The sequence below is a fragment of the Anomaloglossus baeobatrachus genome, chromosome 1 (assembly GCF_048569485.1).
Source record: "Anomaloglossus baeobatrachus isolate aAnoBae1 chromosome 1, aAnoBae1.hap1, whole genome shotgun sequence".
NCBI lineage: Eukaryota > Metazoa > Chordata > Amphibia > Anura > Aromobatidae > Anomaloglossus > Anomaloglossus baeobatrachus.
The window spans coordinates 855,130,201-855,154,779 of record NC_134353.1 but is presented as its reverse complement, the minus strand read 5'-3'; the positions used below and the strand labels follow the sequence as shown (position 1 = coordinate 855,154,779).

Genomic DNA, 24,579 nt, shown 5'->3' with positions numbered 1-24,579 from the left:
GCAGTTGTGCCCCAGTTGTACAATTCACAGCTAGATTTGCATCAAGCACATTCAAAAATACGCAATTCTTATCCGTCCCCAGGATGACACCGGGGTAGGTAGCAAAGTCTTTCCTGATCCCAGCTCTGTTCATCTTGGCTTCTTTTAAAAACACAGCAAGCAAGGGTTACTCCAAGCGGAATCTCCCTTTTTTCCAAAAATTGGGCCCCACACACACCCACCCCTTCAGTGGCAGCAGTTGTGCCCCAGTTGTACAATTCACAGCTAGATTTGCATCAAGCACATTCAAAAATACGCCATTCTTATCCGTCCCCAGGATGACACCGGGGTAGGTAGCAAAGTCTTTCCTGATCCCAGCTCTGTTCATCTTGGCTTCTTTTAAAAACACAGCAAGCAAGGGTTACTCCAAGCGGAGTCTCCCTTTTTTACAAAAATTGGGCCCCACACACACCCACCCATTCAGTGGCAGCACTTGTGCCCTAGTTGTACACTTCACAGCTAGATTTGCATCAAGCACATTCCAAATCCACAAGCATTTACTCTCCCCAGGATGACACAGGGGTAGTAAATTCCTTCTGGATCCATGACTTGTTCATTTTGATGAACGTCAGTCTGTCCACATTGTCACTGGACAGACGCGTGCGCTTATCTGTCAGCACACACCCAGCAGCACTGAAGACACGTTCAGAGACAACGCTGGCAGCTGGACACGACAAAATCTCCAAGGCGTAACTGGATAGCTCTGGCCATTTTTCTAGATTTGAAGCCCAAAAGGAGCAAGGCTCCATTTGCAAAGTCATGGCATCGATGTTCATTTGGAGATACTCCTGTATCATCCTCTCCAGCCGTTGACTATGTGTCAGACTTGTTGTCTCTGGTGGCCTTGCAAAAGAGGGTCTAAAAAAAATTATGAAAAGATTCCATAAAATTGCTGTTACCAGCACCAGATACGGTCCTACTGGTACGGGTAGACTGTTGAAGATTACGAGACCGTCCCATGTTTGGCAAGTTACAACTGGGAGAATCACTCCCTGCACCTGCACGGTTGTTTGGTGGAAAAGCCGAGCTAAGATCGAGTAACAGCTTCTGCTGATACTCCTGCATACGTGCGTCCCTTTCTATGGCTGGAATTATGTCACAAAATTTGGACTTGTACCGCGGATCTAATAGTGTGGCAAGCCAGTAGTCATCATCACTTCTAATTTTGACAATACGAAGGTCATGTTGGAGGTAGTGCAACAAGAAGGCACTCATGTGTCTTGCGCAGCCATGCGGACCAAGTCCACGCTGTGTTTGTGGCATAGAGGTGCTAAACGTTCTTTCTTCCTCTGACATCTCCCCCCAACCTCTTACAACTGAAATTTGACCAAGGTCTCCCTCATCCGCTGAGTCTTCCATGTCCATGGACAGTTCGTCATCCATTTCTTCATGTTCTCCTGCACCTTCCTCAACATCTCGCCTGCTACCATGCGCCCTTGTTGATCCCTGTCCCCCATGGTCCCATGCCTGCCGCCTTGGTGATGATGAACGTCTGGACCTTGGTGATGTTGTTGTGTTTTGCGCATATGAATCCTCCTGTAGTTCATCCCCTTCCTGTTGTCCCACCCCCTGACTCCGAATAGTGTTTAGCGTGTGCTCCAGCATGTAAATGACTGGAATCGTCATGCTGATAATGGCATTGTCAGCGCTAAACATATTCGTCGCCATGTCGAAACTCTGCAGAAGGGTGCATAGGTCCTTGATCTGAGACCACTCCATCAGGGTGATCTGACCCACCTCTGCATCTCGTTGGCCCAGGCTATACGTCATGACGTATTGCACCAGGGCTCGGCGGTGCTGCCACAGTCGCTGTAACATGTGGAGAGTTGAATACCAGCGTGTCGCCACATCGCATTTCAGGCGATGAACCGGCAGGCCGAAAGACTTCTGGAGCGATGCAAGTCGCTCAGCTGCGGCGCTTGAACGGCGGAAGTGAGCAGACAGTTTTCGTGCCCTGTTCAGAAGGCCATCTAGGCCGGGATAGTGTTTTAAAAATTGCTGGACGACAAGGTTCAACACGTGAGCCATACAAGGTATGTGTGTCACCTTGCCCAGGTGAAGGGCCGCACCCAGGTTTGCAGCATTGTCGCACACGGCCTTACCAGGCTGCAGGTTGAGTGGAGACAACCATTTATTAAACTCAGACCGCAGAGCTGACCACAACTCCTCAGCTGTGTGACTCTTATTCCCAAGACATGTCAAGCTAAAGACCGCCTGATGCCGTTGCGCTCTGCTGCCAGCATAGTAATGAGGGGTGCGCGATTCCTTTTGCGCTGTGAGAACGCTGGTGGCCTGACCAGGCAGGCTTGGGGCGGAGGTGGAGGACCCAAATGAGGTGGAGGATGCAGAAGCAGTGGCGGAACTTGGACAGACAGAGGATTGACACACAAGTCGTGGGGACGGCAAGACTTGTGCAGCAGACCCTTCACCATCTATCACCATAGTTACCCAGTGCCCAGTCAGCGACATGTAACGTCCCTGTCCATGCTTACTGGTCCAAGTATCGGTGGTGAAATGCACCCGTTCACACACAGAGTTTCTGAAGGAAGCGGTGATGTTGTGTGCGACATGCTGGTGTAGCGCGGGCACACCTTTCTTAGAGAAGTAGTGGCGACTAGGCATCTGGTACTGGGGCACAGCAACAGACATAAGGTCTCTAAAATCCTGTGTGTCCACTAGGCGGAAAGGCAGCATTTCGGTAGCCAACAGCTTACAGAGGGATAGAGTCAACCTCTTCGCTTTGTCATGGGTCGCAGGAAGTGGCCTTTTATTTGACCACATCTGAGGGACAGAGATCTGGCTGCTGTGTGTAGACGGTGTTGAGTAGGGTGCCCCTGGAAAAATGCAGGTTTGTGAGGAAAGTGCTGGCGGAGACATGATGTTGCCTTCATCCAACGTTGGTGCTATCGATGTCTGAGAGAGCTGTACACACTCACTTGTTTCCCCTTCCAAACCAACTGACGACCTACCAAGCAAACTGCCTGTTGCGGTTACAGTGGTGGAAGTTGTGGGTGGAAAAACAGGTGTGACAGCTGTCCCCACAGTCCTAGAAGATGACGAGCGCGCGGATGCACTGGAAGGGGCAGGCGGTGGATGGTTCGCTCCGCTAGGCCGCATTGCAGCACGGTGAGCTTCCCACCGGGCCATATGATATTTATTCATGTGACGATTCATGGAAGAAGTTGTCAAACTGCTGAGGTTTTGACCTCTACTAACAGAATCACTACAAATTATACACATCACATAATTTGGGCGATCTTTTTCTATGTCAAAAAAGGACCAGGCTAGGCAAGGCTTAGAGGCCATGCGACCTGTTGATCCACCCCGAATAATGCTCAGAGGCAGAGTGGTGGCTGAGGATGCAGTTGTAGACGTGCTACCAGTACTCCGACTCTGTCCAGGAAGGCGCAAGGTAACTTAGTCATCAGTTGCATCCTCCTCCACCACCTCTGTTGACCTCCTCGAGTGCCTGACTGTGGGTTGACAGTAGGTGGGATCTAGAACTTCATCAATTGTTGTGTTTGCACTTCCCTCCCCCTCAGACCGAGCCTCTTCTTGCCCTGACCGAATATTTAAGTTGTCATCCCAATCGGGTATCTGCGTCTCATCTTCATCAGTATGTTCCTCATTGTCTATAACCACAGGTGTTACAGTTTGTGACAAAGGGTCAACATTATGCTCAGAAACTTGGTCCTCACGGCCTGAATCAGAGTCACAAAGGTTCTGGGCATCACTGCAGACCATTTCCTGTTCTGTACTCACTGTAGCTTGGGAGCAGACCTCTGATTCCCAGGCTATAGTGTGACTGAACAGCTCTGCAGACTCAGCCATCTCAGTTCCACCATACTGTGCAGGGCTGATGGAGACTTCAGAGCTGGGAGAAAGCAAGTTTGATTGGGATGACAACTCAGAGGACTGGTGTTTTTTGGATGCGGTACTTGAAGAGGCTGAGAGGGCACTTGTTGGACCACTTGAGATCCATTCAAGCATTTTCCTTTTTTGGCCATCATCTACCTTTGTTCCTGTTGTTCGTGTCCGTAAAAAAGGGAGCACATTGGATTGTCCACGGTAAGTAGTAGACATCTTACTTTTGCTGGTAGATGCTCTATCTTCAGCAGATGATAATGGAGCTTTGCCACCTTCCCCACGGACAAAACCTTTTTTGCCTTTTCCACCACGCCTCTTCCCCTTTCCACCAGCATCTGTCATTTTGCCACTCATGTTGATTGTGACAAGATTGTGCACTGAAAATGTGGGAGTAAAAATTGAGAGGTGGTGTAGATTGCAGTGGTGGTCTAGCTTTATTAACAGCAGAATAATAAAGAATAAATATCCCTGACAATGCAACTACGGCCCTTAAACTTGCTGCAAAAATTGCTAGTATAATGGCTTAGTTATAATGAGTTGGAGTGTGCAATGCAGGCAGAGGTACTGCAAATGTCTTTGCACTAGTGTGACTAGACAACAGTCCAATAGCCACGTTTAGGATGCCACTAGGTACACTGAGTGTTTGCTAGTATAATGGCTCAGTTATAATGAGTTGGAGTGTGCAATGCAGGCAGAGGTACTGCAAATGTCTTTGCACTAGTGTGACTAGACAACAGTCCAATAGCCACGTTTAGGATGCCACTAGGTACACTGAGTGTTTGCTAGTATAATGGCTTAGTTATAATGAGTTGGAGTGTGCAATGCAGGTAGAGGTGCTGCAAATGTCTTTGCACTAGTGGGACTGGACAACAGTCCAATAGCCACGTTTAGGATGCCACTAGGTACACTGAGTGTTTGCTAGTATAATGGCTTAGTTATAATGAGTTGGAGTGTGCAGAGGACAGGAGGGTACAGTGCCAGGATTGTGGGGCTCTGGGTAGAGGAAAGGAAGCCTGCCTTTCTATTCCCTCCTAATGGGGAAATGCAGGGAGGAAATCCCTGACCTTTGCCACACCGACGCTGTCGCTGTTTTCAGGACCTGTCACCTATGGCTCTGACCCTGCCGGTACGAGCCCTTAAAAGGACTGATGGAAAGTGCTATCCCTATGCTGTCTAACGCTGTGTATGGAGCGCATACAGCTGTATCGGCGATAGGACTCAGGACGGAGCTGCCCAAGTGATGTCTGACACCAAGGACGCAGAAGAGATAATGGTGTCCTGGAGGAAAATGTCCAGTTTTATAATGCAGGGACATGTGACATGGACATCCTATCTCACATGCCGTTGCTTCTCTGGCTAAAAGTCCACTTAGCTGTGTGTGTGTCTGGGATTGGCTGACATGCTGGCCCGCCCCACAACACGCGTGCGCTTAGGGAAGGAAGACAAGGAAAAAAAAAAAAAAAAATGGCGATCGCCATTATACAAACAGCAGTGATCTGAAGGTGCTGTTCCCGCACACTATACACTGAAATGTCATAATAGTGTGAGTCACAGAGTGACTTACACTATTACAGCGGAAAGCCAGCTAGGAATTAGCTGTTTTTTTGCTGCTAGAACCGTTCTCGAATGTTTCTAGAACTATCGAGCTTTTGCAAAAAGCTCGAGTTCTAGTTCGATCTAGAACAGGCCCCAAAATCACTCGAGCCTAGAACTGGAGAACCTCGAACCGCGCTCAACTCTACTCTCAACCCTTAAAGGGAACCGGTCACCGCTTTTTTGGTGTATAAGCTGCGGCCACCACCACCGGGCTCTTATATATATCATTCTCACATGCTGTATATAAGAGCGCTGGCCGCTGTGACAACATAAAAAAACACTTTATAATACTTACCTAATGGTCGCTCTGCGGTGGACGAGGGCCTAATGGGCATCTCCGTTGTCTGGTGTGGGCGCCTCCCCTTTCGGCCATCTTTGGCTTCTTTCTGAAGCCTGTGTGCATGGCGCGGCCACGTCATACACACTCGTCGATCCTGCGCAGGCGCACTACAATACTTTAATCTGCCCTGCTCAGGGCAGATCAAAGTGCGCCTGCTCAGGACCTGAATGCCAGCTAGTGTGTATGACGGCGGACGCGTCATGCATCGCAGCTTCAGAAGAAGGAGAATAAAGATGGCCGAAAGAGGCTCCGGCACCGGACAATGGTGACGCCCATTAGGCCCTCATCCACCGCAGAGCAACCGTTCGGTAAGTATTATAAAGTGTTTTTTATGTTGTCACAGCGGCCTGGGCTCTTATATACAGCATGTTAGAATGCGGTATATAAGAGCCCAGTGGTTGTGGCCGCAGCTTATACACCAAAAAAGTGGTGACAGGTTCCCTTTAAGTGTACATATGTTTGACCCAAATAACATGAGAACCAGTGATAATTTAAGGAGCCCTTTGATCGATGGGTAAAGTAAAGCGGAACACCTTCACCTATCTAAATGAAGAATGATATATATGTTACACTCGGTATTCACATCTGTTTACAATTCATGGTAAGACATTTTCTGGGAACAATCACTGACAGATGAGACTATTAGGTGCAGCAAATCCTGAACTAAATGTAAAAATAATGTGCAGCTATGTTGTACTAATTAATACCAGCACACATTAGCGTGGGATGTTTGCCGCTGTCACACACTTGGACCTCAAGCTGAATAATGCTGCAAAGCAGACAGTGACACAACCTCGGTCACTGATCTCCAGGACGCACACAAATGCATGTGGGAGTAATTCTCGCCTTCAGAACATTTAGCTCACATCCTCCACCTTGCAAATTAAGATTAATAGCCGTTGTCCCAAAGATCTCCAAGTGTTGACTCAGTGTCTCAGCTGGAGGTAACAAATATTCCTAATAATTGTAATGGCCAAAAGTTTTGGCCTTGTCTCTCGAATATTCAGTTGGGTACAAGGCCCAGTTCTTGTTAGCTACTGGTACATGTAGACTACTGTAGTCTCGTCAGCTAATTGTATACACAGGAACTTTTTATTCCATTTCATCCTTCACCGGATGCCCTTTCTCTATCTCGGTCAAGGTTTTGATAGAACTCTTCAAAGTGTGAAACTCCAGCCACGTCCCCCCATATTATGTCTAGGGTCTGGTAACATGCGTCAGAATTCACACCATGCCAAAATCCTTGTCACATCTGAGGAAAATCCAAATCTCATGCATGTGAATGAGGTTTCTGGAACCTTGCTTACATGTAGTAGAAAAATTACATATCACTGTCCCAGAAACAAAATGCAGAATGATTATGGAAGTTTCCACATGGAAATGCCAAAGATCACCCCCACAAAATTATAATTGGGCTAATCGTTGTGAGGATCTGCCACAGAGGATAAAGTATGTCAAGGGCAAATATCCAAGTAACCTATAACCTTACTGATGTAATGAGAAGTAAAAATACTGTGTTTTTTTTTTCTAAAAATAAGACACTTTTTTTTTTGCCCCGAAAAAAGTACTAGGACTTTTTTCAGGTAGGTCTTATTCTTGGAGAAACAGGAATTGGGGAAAGTTTACCCCTCCAAAAAAGTAGACCACCCCTTCCCAGGAGACTCATACTTCCCAGACGTCTGTGTGGCTATCAAGTCTGCCTGCGATCTTTGGCGGGCACTCCCAACAGGTATGCTCCACGCGGTCCTCCTCTGCTTCTGGCCAACACAAATACAACAGATTGCACGCGCGCACACACAGACACACACACACACACACATGCACACACGCACACACGCACACTAACTGATCACATCCGGCGATACTGATTGCTTCCGGTCAGTAGGGGGAACATGGGACGCAGTGCAGTGGAGCGCAAGGACCTGCGCTGGAATGCATGGAGGATTAATCGGTGGTGGAACACATTGATGCGTTCCACCACAGGTCCTCTGTGCGTTCCACCACACTGCATCCCAGGATTCTCTGCCAGCCAGAAGCAATCGGTATCGCTGGATGTAGTGAATGTGTGTGTGCGCGATCTGATGTGGGATTGTGTGTGTGATCTGTGGTTTTATTGTGTGTGTGTGTATGCGATCTGATTGTGTGTGCGATGTGTGTGTGTGTGTGTGTGTGTGTGTGTGTGCGCGTGCAAGCAATCTGTTGTTTGCAATCTGTGTGTGTGTGTGTGTGTGTGTGTGCATGCATGCAATCTGTTGTGTTTGCAATGTGTGTGCATGGAATCTGTTGTTTGCAGTGTGTGTGTGTGTGTGTGTGTGTGTGTGTGTGTGTGTGTGTGTGTGATCTGATGCATGTGGGAGTGCGTTCCACTACAGGTCCTCCCGTTCGCCATCTGGTGAGTATGACTGCAGGGTTTTCTGTCTTCTTTCTTCTCTCTTTTGGAAGTGTCTGCTTTCTATAATGAAGTGTCCTGCAGTATTCTTTAACTTTTTTAGCTGCATGGATACTTTTTTTTAACAGTGACTAGGGCTTGTTTTACGGCTTATATTTAAGCCTTAAGGGGGCTTTACACGCTGCGACATCGCTAATGCGGAGTCGTTGGGGTCACGGAATTTGTGACGCACATCCGGCCGCATTAGCGATGCCGTTGCGTGTGACACCGATAAGCGATTTTGCATCGTTGCAAAAACGTGCAAAATCGCTAATCGGTGACATGGGGGTCCATTCTTAAAAATCGTTACTGCAGCAGTAACGAAGTTGTTCCTCGTTCCTGCGGCAGCACACATCGCTCCGTGTGATGCCGCAGGAACGAGGAAGCTCCCCTTACCTGCCTCCCGGCCGCTATGAGGAAGGAAGGAGGTGGGCGGGATGCGGGATGTTACGTCCCGCTCATCTCCGCCCCTCCGCTGCTATTGGGCGGCGGTTCAGTAACGTCACTGTGACGCCACACGGACCGCCCCCTTAGAAAGGAGGCGGTTCGCCGGTCACAGCGACGTCGCCGGACAGGTAAGTATGTGTGACGGCTCTGGGCGATGTTGTGCGGCACGGGCAGCGATATGCCCGTGTCGCGCAACAGATGGGGGCGGGTACCCACACTAGCGATATCGGGACCGATATCGCAGTGTGTAAAGTAGCCTTTACTCTGAAAATGCTGAAAATTCCTGCTAGGGCTTATTTTTGGGAAAGGGCTTATTTTTGGAAAAACCCGGTGGGATAATCAGTGTCTATGAGATAAGTGAAAGCTTTGAACACCAGAAGTAAGAAACATGTAGAAGTCAAGATTCACAGGTTCCCTAACACACAATAATCTACATGGATCAATCATTGACATGGCATGCTGTGCGTACCGAATGCGTATTGATAATTTCTTCTATTGAAATGTATATTACAGGTTTGCTTAAAGTGATCAAATCAGAAAATTCATCAATGTTGAATTTCTCCTCGGGTTCAGGAACTTCACAGGCAGCTTGAAAGAATTTCCTAAACAAAGAAGAGATGAAAGTTTTATGGATTGGGACTTTTTTTAATTTATTACTTTGTGTCTAATACAAACCTATTGTAATGTATTGTAAAGTGATGCCATAGGTTTCCATGCTGGTGAAAGTGATTTTGAGTGGAGGAATGAGTGTTCCCAGGAACGCTCATTTCACCAATTATACGACAAACGAGCAAAATGCTTGCTGTTGGGGTGAAATTATTTATAAGGGTAAATAAAAGTTGTCATCTTTGGATCTTTGGCAACATAGCGTTCAGTGTAAACAAGACAAGTGCTGCCGACAACAACAGCAGTCTATGGACACTCAATGATTGGGTTAATATAATCATTCAGTGCACATGAAACTCTGGCCAGGCTGCTCAGGTTATTAAACGACCATTGACGGTCTACTACTGTAACAAGCTCATCAGCGGCCATTTAAAGGGGTTATCCACTACTTGGACAACCCCTACTCATCTCCCTGGTTTGCCCCAGGAAAAATAAATAAGCCTAAACTCACTTCCGTTTCCAGAGATGTCTGAAGTCTCGTTCCAGGGGTCCACGTGATACTGTTATGACATATGAGTCCTGTGACCAACCAGTGCCCGGCATCTGTCTCTCCACCTTCAGACACCTGAGCAGGATGTAAGCGCAGCGCTGACTTCCTGCTCAAATGTTCGAAGGCAGTGAGAAAAAAGCCAGCCCTGGTTGGTCACGGGGCTCGTGTGTCATAATGTCATGTGAGCCCAGGAATGCAACGTTAGACATCACTGGAACCGTGGCCGCACAGGAGCTGAGTATACGCTTATTTATTTTTATGGACGCCAACAAGGTGAATGAGTAGGTGTTGTCCAAGTAGTGGACATCCTCTTTAACGCTGCATGTCGGCTAGTCTAAATGCACCAAACACAGCCAAAGAAAGCAACAATCTGATTAATAGTTTTGGACACATTTTCTACCACGTCCCTCCACTAATTTTTGTAATGTAGCCTGAACCTGCTGCCGTCTCATGTGTATGGGGACTTCTCAACTCTCCCCGAAGAGACAATATTGGGAAAAAAATCGATTGCCTGATCCTGATCTACTGAAATAGGAGTCTGGAGCAGATTGATAATCTTAAGAATATGGGAAACCTTACCTATACAAGCACTGAGGATAATAAATAGCCAATATTGATGGTCTTCGGATACTGACAAAGATGTTAACCTAACAATAGGATACACATAACATGAATATTAATCACTAACCTGAATTTCTGGTACGTCTGAGATAAGTAGCCATTCATTGAAGACATATGAGCATTTTCTCCATCATAAAGTTTATTAGAAGCAGCATGCTGAAGGACTTTCGCCACAGAACCCAAGTTCCTCCTCTGATCTGAATGAATCTGGCCGCCTGCTGTCATGTCAATGATGTCAAACCCATCGGGAGCTACAATGGCAGGATTCATGTACCGGTAATATAGAAGGTTCCCAACAATCTACAAGAGACGGAAAAGACAGATATATGACCGCCAAGAATACAGAATGTGTCCATGAAAAGAGAATACATGGTTATTAGACCTAAAAGCCAATTTTACCTTGAAATAGCATAGTCACAAAAATAAATGTATTAATCAATGACTTCTTATACCAGTGAATGTATAATGGTTACGAATACCTGGATTATAATAAAGGATTGAATTCTGTCCTATGCTGCACACTATTGCGATTGTGACCTCTGGAGGCTGAAGGAGGTATTGTATTCCAAAGAATTAAACTTTTAGATTTTTGTGAGGACTCATTGATAAACAAGCCTGCTTTAAACGCTCAAAGCGGAAAAAATATTAATGTTTAGAAAAAAGCGCGTGCCAAGACTTTACACACAGCAAATTCCCACAGGCTCGATGGTGTGATGGATAAGTCTCATTGCTTCTGTATAATGGGGTCTAAAGGGGAAGCTCTTCTCCTTGCGGAGACTGATGAACGACACTATGTACAAAAGTTGAAAATAATGTAAATATAGGTGATGTTGTCCTAATAATGATATAAACAAGAGGACAAGGAGTAATTTGTGCAAAAACAGTACAACTTTATAAGAGAAATCACACACAGATATAGATAAAAAATTCATGTAAAAACAATCCCACAATGGAGATACAAGGGGGAGGGGCTCAGGCCAAAAATTTAGGAGTCAATGGCATACAAAGTATAATAAATGCTAAAGATAGTCAATATATATGTGCAAAATCGCAAAAATTCATTATATAGGAGAGTTATAAAGGCATCCAGGCCGTGCAGAACTCAGGAAAGCCATAGTTCCTAAAGTGCAAGTGCAGATGGAGAACAGTCCAGGAATGTTCCTAGGCCATCAGAGACCACTCCCAAAAAACGGATTAAGGGACCACCAACGCGCGTTTCGCTAGAGGTTACACTAAGGGAAGCGTGTCACCCCTAGCGAAAAGCGCGTTTGTGGTCCCTTGATGCATTTTTTGGGGGGGTCTCTGATGGCCTAGGAACATTCCTGGACTTTTCTCCATCTGTACTTGCACTTTAGGTAACTTTGGCTTTCCTGAGTTCTGCATGGCCTGGATGCCTTTATAACTCTCCTATATAAATGAATTTTTGCAATTTTGCACATATATATTGACTATCTTTAGCATTTATTATACTTTGGATGCCATTGACTCCTAAATTTTTGGCCTGAGCTCCTCCCCCTTGTATCTCCATTGTGGCATTGTTTTTACATCAATTTTTTATCTATATCTGTGTGTGATTTCTCTAATAAAGTTGTACTGTTCTTGCACAAATTACTCCTTGTCCTCTTGTTTATACCATGTGTTTTGAGTAGTGCATACACCGGTCTAGCTATACCAAGGCTAGCCGGGTATCTGTAGTTTTAGCTCCATTATGAGAATTTTGTTTCTAAAATGTCCTAATAATGAGTAGTTGAGGGCATAACTGAGCGGTGAATATGGTGAGACGTGTTCCCTCAGAGCTCCCACTACATTCATCCTTTTCGAACCGTCCTATACTGCAAAATGGAACAGGATGAGCCTCACAAGGTTCCTGGCCTTCCGAGGAGCTGTTAACATACAGTAAAAACTCCTTCAGGGGGAAAGATATCGCACCGGCCAATATCCAAGATGGCACCTGTGCAGCCTGCGGGCAAGCGACAGAGGGACATCAGTAAGGAACTGGCTGTGTGGCTAGAACAGTGTATGCTTGCAGGCCATAATCCTCAAAAACTCAAAACTGGAGGTCAGTGGCTACTACACAGGGGCTGAGGGGATCACTGCGAAAAGGGTCCCATGTTATGGCACTTGTTCAGAGGGAGGAGGAGGAGTACCCCACTGTGGCTTCTTCCCTCAGGGCCAAAACAACACTAATGAGATACCTAAAGGGAATGGGAGGAGAAAATTCCCCAGGGAGAACCCTTATCTCTGGAAAATGTCTTGAATGTGGTAAATAAATGTGACTCCATACTCACTACTCTATCAAGCCCCGTGGGCTATATACAGGAGACTAGTTCTATAATACGCCATGATGTGCAAAAAGTGCCAGTGTGTTATACGGCAGAGGAGGGCAGAGTCCGTGAGCTGGAAGCTGAAGCTCTACCACCAGTTCACAGGAACATCCAAGTTATTGCTGCACTAATTCCTAAAGGTACCGTCACACTAAGTGACACTCCAGCGATTCCCACCAGCGATCTGACCTGGCAGGGATCGCTGGAGCGTCGCTACATGGTCGCTGGTGAGTTGTCAAACGGGCAGATCTCCACAGCGATCAGAGATCAGCCACCAGCCACCCGTGTAACGACGCTGTGCTTGGTAACCATGGTACACATTGGGTTACTAAGCAAAACGCTTTGCTTATAGTTACCCGATGTGTACCTTGGCTACGTGTGCAGGGAGCCGGCTTCTAGACGCTGCGGACGCTGGTAACCAAGGTAAATATCGGGCAACCAAGCAAAGCCTTTGCTTGGTTACCCGATGTGTACCTTGGTTACCAGCGTCCACAGAAGCCGGCTCCCTGCACATTCAGATCGTTGCTCTCTCGCTGTCAAACACAGCGATGTGTGCTTCACAGCGGGAGAGCAACGACCAAAAAATGGTCCAGGACATTCAGCAACAACCGGCGACCTCACAGCAGAGCCAGGTCGTTGCTGGATGTCACACACAGCGACATCGCTATCTTGATCGCTGTTGCGTCACAAAAAATGTGACTCAGCAGCGATGTCACTAGCGATGTCGCTTAGTGAGACATGACTTTATGGCTGACAATTTGGAAAACTGCCAAAAGATGTAACAATATCAGGTTGGTTGGGGTTCCTGAAAAGGTGGAAGGGGGTGACCCTGATGGCTTTTTTTTAAAAGTGACTACTGGACACTTTTGGCAAGCATGTATTTAGTGCTTGGTTTGCAGTGGAGAAGGCTCCCTACAAGACCAGGCCTGGTGAGCAGACCTCAGCGTCCTATCCTGATCAAAATCCTGCATTCTAAGAATGGGATATAATTATCAGGAAAGCAAGGGAGAGGCAAGACATAATGCTCGGTGGGCAGAGCGACTTATTTTTCCAGGACTTCTTTGTGGAGGTTCAGCACAAAAGATCCCTGTTACTGGACATAAAAAAAAAAGCATGAGGGTACATATATTCGATGATATACCCTGCAAACTTAGAGTAGGAAAGGATTTGTTTCCTCTTGTGGTTTATCAAAATCTGTCTTTCCTACCTCTGCAGTATTTATGGTTCTAATCTGACTAATTTACTCCTTTTTTTTTTATTATTGTAGAGGGTCTTCTCTGTAGGGCACCATCATTAAGATATATAGTCCATTGTACTTTTTCCTTTACAGGAGTGCACATCAAATGGTAATGTGGTATTCTGTGCTCCGTCCCTTACTTGTAAGGGCAGGTTTACATCACAAAGGGGGGGGGGGGGGGTATGGTTTACGGTTCAGAGTTGGGAGGGGTTTTCTGGAGAGCAATTACTCTTATTTTCTGGTAAATTTAAAGATCCAATATATGGGGTGCACTAAAGTGCCAAAGATATTGTCTCATATTTTTGGTCTAATGAGATGGGTTACCTTTATGTCATGAAATATAAGTGGGTTGAAAGATAGCGCTAAAAGATATACTACTCTCGAGGTTAAAAAAAAATCAACCCCCTCAATAATAATAATAATAGGTGTCCATGAGACACATTAACAAATGAATCCTTTAATTTACTACATAGCCTCTGGCTGGGTTACAACCTGCAGCCGTTGACTCTAATCATTCTAGATGAGCTCGTCTTATTGTAGACCAAAATATACTATTTCATTACACTAATTTAAAGATAATAAATGCAGATTTATAGGGGTTAGATGCAAAATCTCCCATTTTCAATGAATCATTGTTGTAGTAATGTTGTCCCTCCATACTCAAATGTCCCCCTTAAATTTTTTTTTTAGAGAAGCTTGCTGTGTAGCTAGATGTTCCCCTGGTGGTTAATATTAATATTAGCAATTATCAGACTGAGAAGTTCCCTGGGAGTGAGGACACTGACCCATTTCATTCCTCTCATCAGATAGCTGGGGCTATTAGACATTTGGAGAGAAGTTTCCCAATTTCAGGATCTACTCTTATGCTTCCTCGACATCAAGAACCGATTTGGCTTTATGGAACGCACAAATGGTTCCAATAGTTACCAAAATCGAGTATCTTCACAGATCTCTTTCAGACCATTCTTCAAGGTACAAGTGGACCCACTAAGGTTAGATACTCCATGGGCTGGAATCGTAACCCTTTCAAGTTCAAAATTGTTAATGGCTCTAATATTAAAGCGAATCTCTCGGAATTTTTTACTACCAATTTGAACTCGGATCCTATTCATGTAGTTTGGGATGCAGTGAAGGCCTTCCTGAGAGACGTATTGATCAATGAGATAAACATGGTACGAGAATACTCCAAAAAAAGAGACTTTAATTAGAGAATAGGGTCTCTGAGAAAAACATTGTTTACCCAAAATAATAGTCATGAAAATCTGAAGTATTGGAAAGAAGCCCAAAAACCAAAGCGTGCAGTTCAATTGGAACAAGCTGATAATAAGCGCATGTTCCTAAAACAACAGTTTTATGAGAAGAGGGAAACTACGGGTTGTTTATTCGCTGAATTGGCCCAAGCTCAGAGGGAGCATCCCTTCATATATCGGTTGAGGGCTGTAGATGAATAGCGAGGGGGATAAGCACCCAGACTCCTAAAATATTGCTGAATTTACAGTTTTTATTCCAATTTGTATTCCTCAAGAGTTAATTATTCACAAGACAAATAAATGGAGTTCTTGGTTGGGACTGGCCTCCGTATTCTGGGTAATAGAGAAAAGGATTTCCGATCACTCTGGAAGAAAACCAATAGGCGGTGGGAGGGATGCCGAATGATAATGCCCCAGGGTCTGATGGTTTACCAATAGAAGTGTTTAAGTTATTTGAGGGGGAATTTCTACCGTACTACTTGGAGATGATTGGCGACAATGTGTTCATGATTGGAGAGTTACCAAGTTTACTATATGAGGCTATAACAGTTCTATCCAAAGACAGAAAAAACAAAGAATTGCCAGATTTGTACAGGCCTCACTTCAGATAATGAGCTTCTAACGAAAATTCTTGCAAATAGGCTGAACGCTGTTACTACTTTGGTAATTCACCCAGACAAGGCTCATGCCTTTATAATCAACTGCTATCAACTTACAAGCATCACAGACAGATCCTAGTAAGAAAGTGATCCTCTTTCTAGACGCCACAAAGTTTTTTGATAGCATGGAGTGCAGCTATATTTGGGCTGTGCTAATGGGTAATCCTTTTGTATAGGGCCCCGACTTCTAGAATAAGAGCCAATGGCAATATTTCAGAGAGCCTAGAGCTCTTTAGCGGAACAAGACAAGGCTGCCCACTTTCAACATTACTTTTTGCTTTTGGAATAGAACGCCTAACCTGTATTTTAAGGAAGCACCCAGGGATTAGGAGCTTTAAAACTAGGGAGATAAAGAGGGGCTTGTATCAAACGAGGCCCACAGCCCAGTCACTCAGGAATACTTCAGCCTGCCTCAGTTGACGTGACATTACCGGACATCAGAGGTCATGGAGCCCGGAAGTTACGCGAAGGGGTGAGCGGGCTGCAATAGCGTCACTCACAGCCACTATTGGCAACACAAGGTATTTGAGAGAAACCTTGTGCCTTAACATAATATTGATGTGGCCAGTAATGAAAACGGGTGAACCACCTCTTATACTATTACTGGTCTAAGTCCGCTCTACTTCCCCTGTATGGTAGAGAGTTTTTTCCTATTAAATAGTAATGTAGAAATCCCAGTGGTATTTAACACTTACATATTTATATTACAAGAGAGGTTAACAACTATATATATCCTTAAATTCACATTTATAACCAGGAGTCACAAAGCTATAAATTATTCATTTGTTTGTGTCATATGAAGGAAGGTTCCGGCATCGGGCGCCGCACTCCTTCGCCAAGAAGACTCAGTGTGCGAGTGTAACATCGAGTGAGGTGTGCTACACTTACTGGTTTCTTCAGGCAAGTGTCCATCACCTCGCTGGCAGCCGTCATTGTAGACAGTTAATATCACACACAACACTGGAGTTCTCTTTTTCCGATGGAACAATTGATCTGTAACTTACTTTAGCTAACATAGGACCTCGTATATCCATAGGATTGGATAGAAAGGGACCTCGGCACAAATCCACAATGTCCATAGGGTAGGGGAATGGAGTCTAAGCAGCAGCCTACATAATTTCGGTTCTTCAGTAGATCATTGAGCTAAAAACGTTGCTGTCATCCCGATATAATTCCAAATAAACTACAGAATTATCAGTAAAATCACCAACCTTTAAGAGTTCATCTTCTGTAGCATCGGGAAATTTTTCATGCAGGGAGTTCTTCAGAACCTTGGCCACGTATCGCATTCCATAACTTCAAGGATAACAAAACAAGGTGGAGAACGTCTATTATTAAAACTTACCGCTCATTGGCAAATTGGACAATCGTCAGCAAATTGGTAAATGGAAATAATGAGACTTGTGTTCCATAGAGTACTTTGTTAATAAGAAGAATACTGACTATGTGTATTGTAAATTATGAGGATTGGCATGTTTTTGGTGGTGGTGTTTTCCAGCTATACGCTCATATATCTCCACATTAGAAGAAGAAGGTATTCTGATGGGGATTTTAGAACACAGTCAGTCCATTCCCAAAAATTAAATGTTTGGCCTCCAGGGAAGTAACTAGTGGCCCTTGACTATCACATGATTTAATGTTTCACATAGATCTGACGTTATTACTTTTTTTATTATGTTTATTATACAGGTTCTTATATGTAGCCTATACAGGTAACAAGGAAAACGCTTGCTGCTATCGTTTTCCTCCCATAAATGCACGATACTATATACAGGTATAGGCCATACACACAGCCAGATGGTGTGATTATTAGCAGATGCTGCTCTGTCATTACACAAATATGTAAGTCATCAGAGAAGCAGCTTTTTTTTCTTCATATGAACTAGTATTCAGGTGGGGAGAGTCCAGACAAACAACGGTGAGCTATGGTCAAGTAGATTCAAAACGGTTGTAGCCTACTGCTGTTTGCCTGTGATCTCCCCATACAATTTTTACTGCTTGATATGAGATAATAAAAATAGCTATTTTCTAATATACTTGTATTAAAAATGTCCTACTGTTCCCCAACTACACTATCCAACTGATATTCAATTTTTTTTCTATTTCCTGTCTGATAATGCTTCGTTTGAGAATCCCGGTGCATGATATAATAGTGAAACGAAAAGTGATCTTTAGCAGGGGGCAGAGGCTGCGATCACTGTCACAGACTCTGCCTCCTTCCTGAAACGAAGCGTCATTAGTGAGGCTCATTTCAGGGTCTTCTCTGCCCGTGTGCTTTTTGTGAACAGTGCGATCTGCACAGTGACAGATTCTGCTCTGTTGGCAGCTCAGATCAGCAATCAGCTGGCAACAGAGTGGTGCCAATACCCAGCATGCAGAAGACCAATAATGTCACTAGCAGGGGCGGCGCTACTCTCCTCGTTGCTGGGTATTGACACTACTTTGTTGCTGGCTGATTATTACGTATCTTAGCAGACAACAGAGCAGACCTCCTTCACTGCGCAGACTGCATAGTGCACCTCAAGCAGTGAGGGACAGAACAGCCACCAAAATGAGCGTCTCTTATGATGCTTTGTTTCAGGGAGAAGACAAAGACTGTGACCGTGATCGCAGCCTTTGCCCCTTGCTCTGATGACGCGTCGTTTGAGTATCTCATCGTGCACTGAAATTCTCAAACTAAGCGTCATCAGACAGGAAATAGGAAAAAAAATAAAAGGCCGTTAGATAGTGTAGTGAGGAAACGATAGGGAATTTTAATACAAGTATATTAGAACATAGCTTAGATTACAGCCCTAAATAAATAGGGATTCAAAGGGAAATTTAGTTTAATGTCAGACCAACCCTTTAAGTGCTCTATCACACCCAGAGCATTTAACACTACTTTTTTCTTTTTTAATTTAATTTTCTTATTTGCTTCTAAATGAAATATGAATTACTCGGAAATGCAGCAACAGACAGAAGATATAAAGCGGTCAATAGATTTTAAATTTCAAAAACCTGTATGCCCATATATGCGTTTGGGGGGGTTGATTTTCCATTTAAAGGGAACCTGTCTAATTGATATTTCCTGAAACATGGGCAGCATAAATCAGACTGAAGCGTGGTACAGAGCATGAATTGCGGTTCAAACACCAATAATAAGCTAATCGATTGTCTTTAATGTGAATGAATTTCAGACAAAATCCAAATATGACATTGTGGGTCACGTCATAGCCTAAATTATTGCCCATCTGAAGGGAAAGAACTTAACCTGCAGAGTAATTACATTCCTCTATTCCCAGAACAGGACTCTTAACATGACATTTAGCAGACAACACCTAGCACATGGTAAATTATCACTTCTGTACATTGCTATATGGTGAGACAGCTCTGCAGGTTACAAGAGAGGTCAAGCAGGACCACAAGTATTTATAGCCCTGACCCTACATATGCTTAGCATTAGTAGTTTGCTGATATTTTTAGGAAAAAAAAAACCCTGATCAAAGTGGAAACAGATGAGATGACATCACAACTTCTCCAGCTAAGGGAAAAAACAATTAATACATATACAAAGCAAATAACCTTTCCTCAACGAGCAACTGAGGTCCACAATTATCAGGCTGGTCAATAATCCATCCAAAAAGGACAAGGATTTCAGGACCTGAACGCAACATGAGTTACACATAGCTCATGGTTAAAAGGTTTGGGATCAGGTTTCAGGGTTTTAACTGAAAACAAAAGGCCAGAATACGGATTCCTTGTAAACATTTTTCCCCAATGAGACTGTCTTTGGAAAGTAGCCTAACTTTTGAAATCTGAGGAGTATATTTGGTAAAAATATGCTCAAATTGGTTTTAAAAAAAAAAAAAAAAAAATTACTCCACCCTTACTCCATCAATAATCCCAACTGGGACCCCCAATGATCTCTACTTCTTGCTGTAGCGATAATGTTCCATTACAAGGACATGCAACCACTGCAGCCAATCACAGACAGCAGCAATCATGTCTCTGTAATAGGACATCATTACTGCAGTAGAGAGTAGAGATCGGTGGGGAAGCGTAGATCATTTGAATGGGTAACGCAAAGGCAAATGGCTAATTTTGTTTTATTTTTTTCAACCAAAACGAAAATTTTTTGGAAAAATGTCGACTCCCCAGACAATTTATATAATATATATTATTGTTGAAATGACACAAACTCAGTGATCTCCAAAAAATAAAAAAAGAACAATTAGAAGTTTACTTACGGAATGAGATCCAGGGAAGAGAAAATGGACTGGAGAACTTTGTCCGTCACTGTACGTAAACTTTGTATTGAAGACTCCAGTTTACTGACAACCTCAGGGTGCGATAAAGCTTGTTCTGTGGTCACATCATAAGGGAGTTTGCTGCAAAGAATTACACCACCTTTATTCTGGTGAATAGGTTTCCTTCCTACCACATACCTGCCCCAACTCCATACACCCAAATATTGCTGCCCTTAAAATTTTTTACACACTCTTATGGCATAGGTGGCTTAGCCGGTAGGTAATGTAACCACCAGATCTGAGAATGGGTGTTTGTGTAATACGTATGCAGGTACCCTTGTTTAAAGGAGCAGTAGATCTTAAAGAAGCAGCTCATATTACTGCACATGTAATATAGTGTCCCCTCTCGTCATCAATTGTCTACTCCTTTTACAGTGATGGCCTAGCCTTAGGATAGATTGATTGACTGGGGTCCTAAACCCGGCACCCCATCGATCAGCTGTTCTCAGTGCCAGTGGTGCCCGGAAATGCTTAGCTCCAGAAGTGCCCTGTCAACTGATCGCAGCCGCGGCTGGGTACTGGACATCCTCTATCAAATGAAGGGGCAGCTCCAGAATTGAGCATTTCCCGCTGCCGGCAGATGTGGCCGGCAACGAGAACAACGGATTGGCGGGCGTACGGGGTGTCGGACCCCGGACGACAAGATATTGATGGTCCATCCTAAAAATAGGCCATCAATGTTAAAGTAGTGGACAACCACTTTTTTGTCCTTAAAGGCCTCTTTTTACACTAGCATCATCACTAATAACACTAATCTTACAAAAAACAAATAAATTTGACCACAAATGCAGGAAACTATATACGATGTACCTGTTAACTGGGAGACTGAATCAATGTCTGCTCCTTTACATGGCAATTGTCAAATATATATAGAATATGGTTTATGGTTTAGTACGATCTTAAATAAAGCTGGATATTATACAATGCTCTTTTTACATGCAACACATCTAAAAATTACAACTTTACTGCAAGCTACTTAGTAATGGTGCATGATACTAGTAGGACCACGCAATCAATCTGTCAAACTACGTTTGCAACTTTTGATGCCAAAAGTAGCAAACCAACGCTAAAAGTTGCAAATATTGTGCCAAAATTCTGTTTCACTTGAAAATACAACAGGGAAGCACTGGAATAGCATCATGATTTGGAATTTTTTAAACAGTGACAATTGATGAATCAGTCAAAAACATCTGGAATAGCTAAAGTCGGCCCACAAAGCGGAAAACAAAAAAACTACAGGTGCGCACAAGTAAAATAAGTTAAAAAAAGGCACAAAAAAATAATGAATTGGGTGCAAATCTAAAAAAAAAACACCGTAAAACAAAACTAGAAAAAAAAAAAAAAAAAAACAGATGCAAAGACTATGATAAATTGGGACCATATCATATAAACTCTTCCTTGTCAGAACGTACAAAATCAACAATAATTGGAAGAGAAATTGACAATTATCATCTCCTCTATGGAGTACACGTTGCGACATCGCTACTGCGATATCGTCGGGGTGAAATCGAAAGTGACGCACATCCGGCGCCGGTAACGACGTTGCAATGTGTAAAGCCTAGAAGCACCGATAAACAATCGCAAAAGCGTCGAAAATCGGTGATCTGTGTAGTGTCGGTCATTTTCATAATGTCGCACCAATAGGAGATGCGATGTTGTTCCTCGTTCCTGCGGCAGCACACATCGCTGTGTATGAAGCTGCAGGAGCGAGGAACATCTCCTTACCTGCGTCCAGCAGCTATGCAGAAGGAAGGAGGTGGGTGGGCGGGATGTTTACGTCCTGCTCATCTCCGCCCCTCCGCTGCTATTGGCCGCCTGCCGTGTGACATCGCAGGGCAGGTAAGTGCGTGTGAAGCTGCCATAGCGATAATGTTCGTTACGGCAGCAATCACAAGATATCGCATCTGTGACGGGGTTGGGGACTATCGCGCTCGGCATCGCTACCATCGGCTAGCGATGTCGCAGCGTGCAAAGTACCCCTATGACTGATCCCACAATCTGGCAAAACCAACATGTTTCTTTAAGGAGTTAAGTAAAAATCTAACATATTACATTCAGTAATTCAGGTCTTACGATAAATACGCCCCAAAGACTCACCTTGCTTCTCCTGTGGCTGTTTCCAGCTGATTCACCCAGGCCTTATACACCTCAACGGGGCTGGTATTGATGATCAATGATTTATCTTCAATGATCTCTTTGACCACAGGTGCCAGGAGCTGCCTCAGTGTATTCTGCCCTCGTGCGCCTCGATTAAAGCTGACTACCATCTTTATCACTGTTGGATTCCCTATGACTATATCTTGTATCTGGTCAACTTTGGATCTGAAAAAAAATAAATAAATAAATAAAACAAAGAACAAGACGTTAATTACCTTATATATTGTTAAAAGTTATAGACAGAATAGGATGACTGTTCAAACCAAGTACAGGTCCCGATGCATCATGGCGGGGCCATACAATTAGGTGCACCTTCCCACCTGCTTCTTTTCCCGCAGTCATTCTATGTTGACCAAGTCAATTTAAATGAGCCTTATAACCTTATCATACAACAAAAAATATAAACCAGACCAGAACCTCCTCCAAAATAGGTTCTTGCTCTTTTTTTTCTTTCAAAGTGCATAGCTGGGTATTGACTGGAAGGATGAGAGGGCTTAGATGTGGGTCTACAAGAGCAATGTTTCTCCTTGTGGAGACCATCAACATGAGGAGTCTAAGGCTATGTGCGCACTAGAGCTTTTTACCTGCGGATTTACCCGCGGATTTGCCCCGGAAATTTCTTGAGAAATGTCTGCAATCTTTGTGCAGACATTTCCCATGAAATTCAATGAGAAAAAAAAATAGTTGTGCGCACTGTGCGGATTTTTCTCAAGAAAATTTCTTGAGAAAATTTTCTCGAGAAACTTTCTTGAGAAAATGTGCATGTCCATTAATTTCCGCAGGTACCGGGGGTATTCCGGGGGTATTCCGCAGGTAGCAATGATGTGCGGTATACCCCCGGAATAGCCGCGAATTACCTGCGGGAATGATCATCGCTGCCTGCGGTTTTGCAGGAAGCGATGTCATTATGTCAGGAAGAGGAAGCGGAGCAGACGTCACACTCCCTGGACGCCGCACAGAAGCACTTCCGTGCGACCTCCAGGTGCCAGTCTGTGTCCTGCTCCGGCCTCGCGGCTGCCTGCACTGCAGGGTGTCAGTGTGTGCCCGCAGTGTCAGCAGCCTGTCACGCTGCAGCGCAGGCAGACACTGACACAGGCAGACACTGACATCCTGCAGTGTTGGGAGCCGCGGGGATGACGATCGCTGCTGTCAGGAGGTGAGATCATTACCTGCTGTGACGATCTCTTGCCTCCTGACGTCAGCGCTGTCACTGCTGTCTATGCCCGTCTCACGAGCGGCCCGAGACTGTCACTAGCGGTGACGTCACGGGCTCTCGCGATACTTCTGACAACGCAGTCAGTGACAGCGCTGACGTCAGCAGTACAGGAGATGATCACAGAAGGTAATGATCTCATCTATGCTCCTGATGGCAGCGCTCGTCATCCCCTGCAGTGACCTGGGCTGACCTATTGATGTTAGCTCAGGTCATTGCACAGCTCTCCCAGCCAATGGGGAACATTCTGTTCTTCATTGACTGGGACAGCGACTATGGTATGGATCGCCGTGGGACCCCCCCCCTATTGGATTACGCCGGACGTGGATTGATTGTTCTTTTCAATAAATTGGTTAAAGAGGCTATGTGGGGAGTGTTTTTTCAAATAAAACTTTTTTTGTTGTCTATTTTTTAATTACTACTGACTGGGTTGGTGATGTCGGGTATCTGATAGACGCCTGACCTCACCAACCCCAGGGCTTGATGCCAGGTGACATTACACATCTGGCATCAACCCCATATATTACCCCATTTGCCAACGCACCAGGGCGCGGGATGAGCTGGGGCAAAGCGCCAAGATTGGCACGTCTAATGGATGCACCACTTCTGGGGCGGCTGCGGCCTGCTATTTTTAGGCTGGGGAGTGTCCAATAACAGTGGACCTCCCTAGTCTGAGAATATCAGACCCCAGCTGTCCGCTTTACCTTGGCTGGTGATCCAATATGGGGGGGACCGCACGTTTTTTGTTTTAAATTATTTATATAATTTAAAATAACAGCGTGGGGTGCCCACTCTTTTGGATTATCAGCCAAGGTGAAGCTGCCAGCGGTGGTCTGCAGGCTGCAGCCGTCTGCTTTACCCAAGCTGGCTACAAAATATGGGGGGACCTCACGTCGTTTTTTTTTAATTATTTATTTATTTTATGGCTAAATACAAGGCTAAGCACCCTTTAGTGCCAC

The 24,579-nt window shown here is 44.7% G+C and overlaps 1 protein-coding gene across 2 annotated transcripts in view; it reads right to left on the bottom strand.

Moving 5' to 3' along the window:
* Nucleotides 1–24,579, bottom strand: part of IQGAP2 (IQ motif containing GTPase activating protein 2) — a 502,441-nt gene that overhangs the window by 34,623 nt on the left and 443,239 nt on the right. For both annotated transcript variants that reach the window (XM_075325516.1, XM_075325525.1), the window contains 5 exons: nt 22,348–22,572; nt 20,191–20,331; nt 17,176–17,260; nt 10,562–10,794; nt 9,187–9,319 (listed from right to left, as the gene is read on the bottom strand). In XM_075325516.1, the coding sequence (XP_075181631.1) occupies nt 9,187–9,319; nt 10,562–10,794; nt 17,176–17,260; nt 20,191–20,331; nt 22,348–22,572 (817 nt within the window). The remainder of the gene's footprint in view (nt 1–9,186; nt 9,320–10,561; nt 10,795–17,175; nt 17,261–20,190; nt 20,332–22,347; nt 22,573–24,579) is intronic.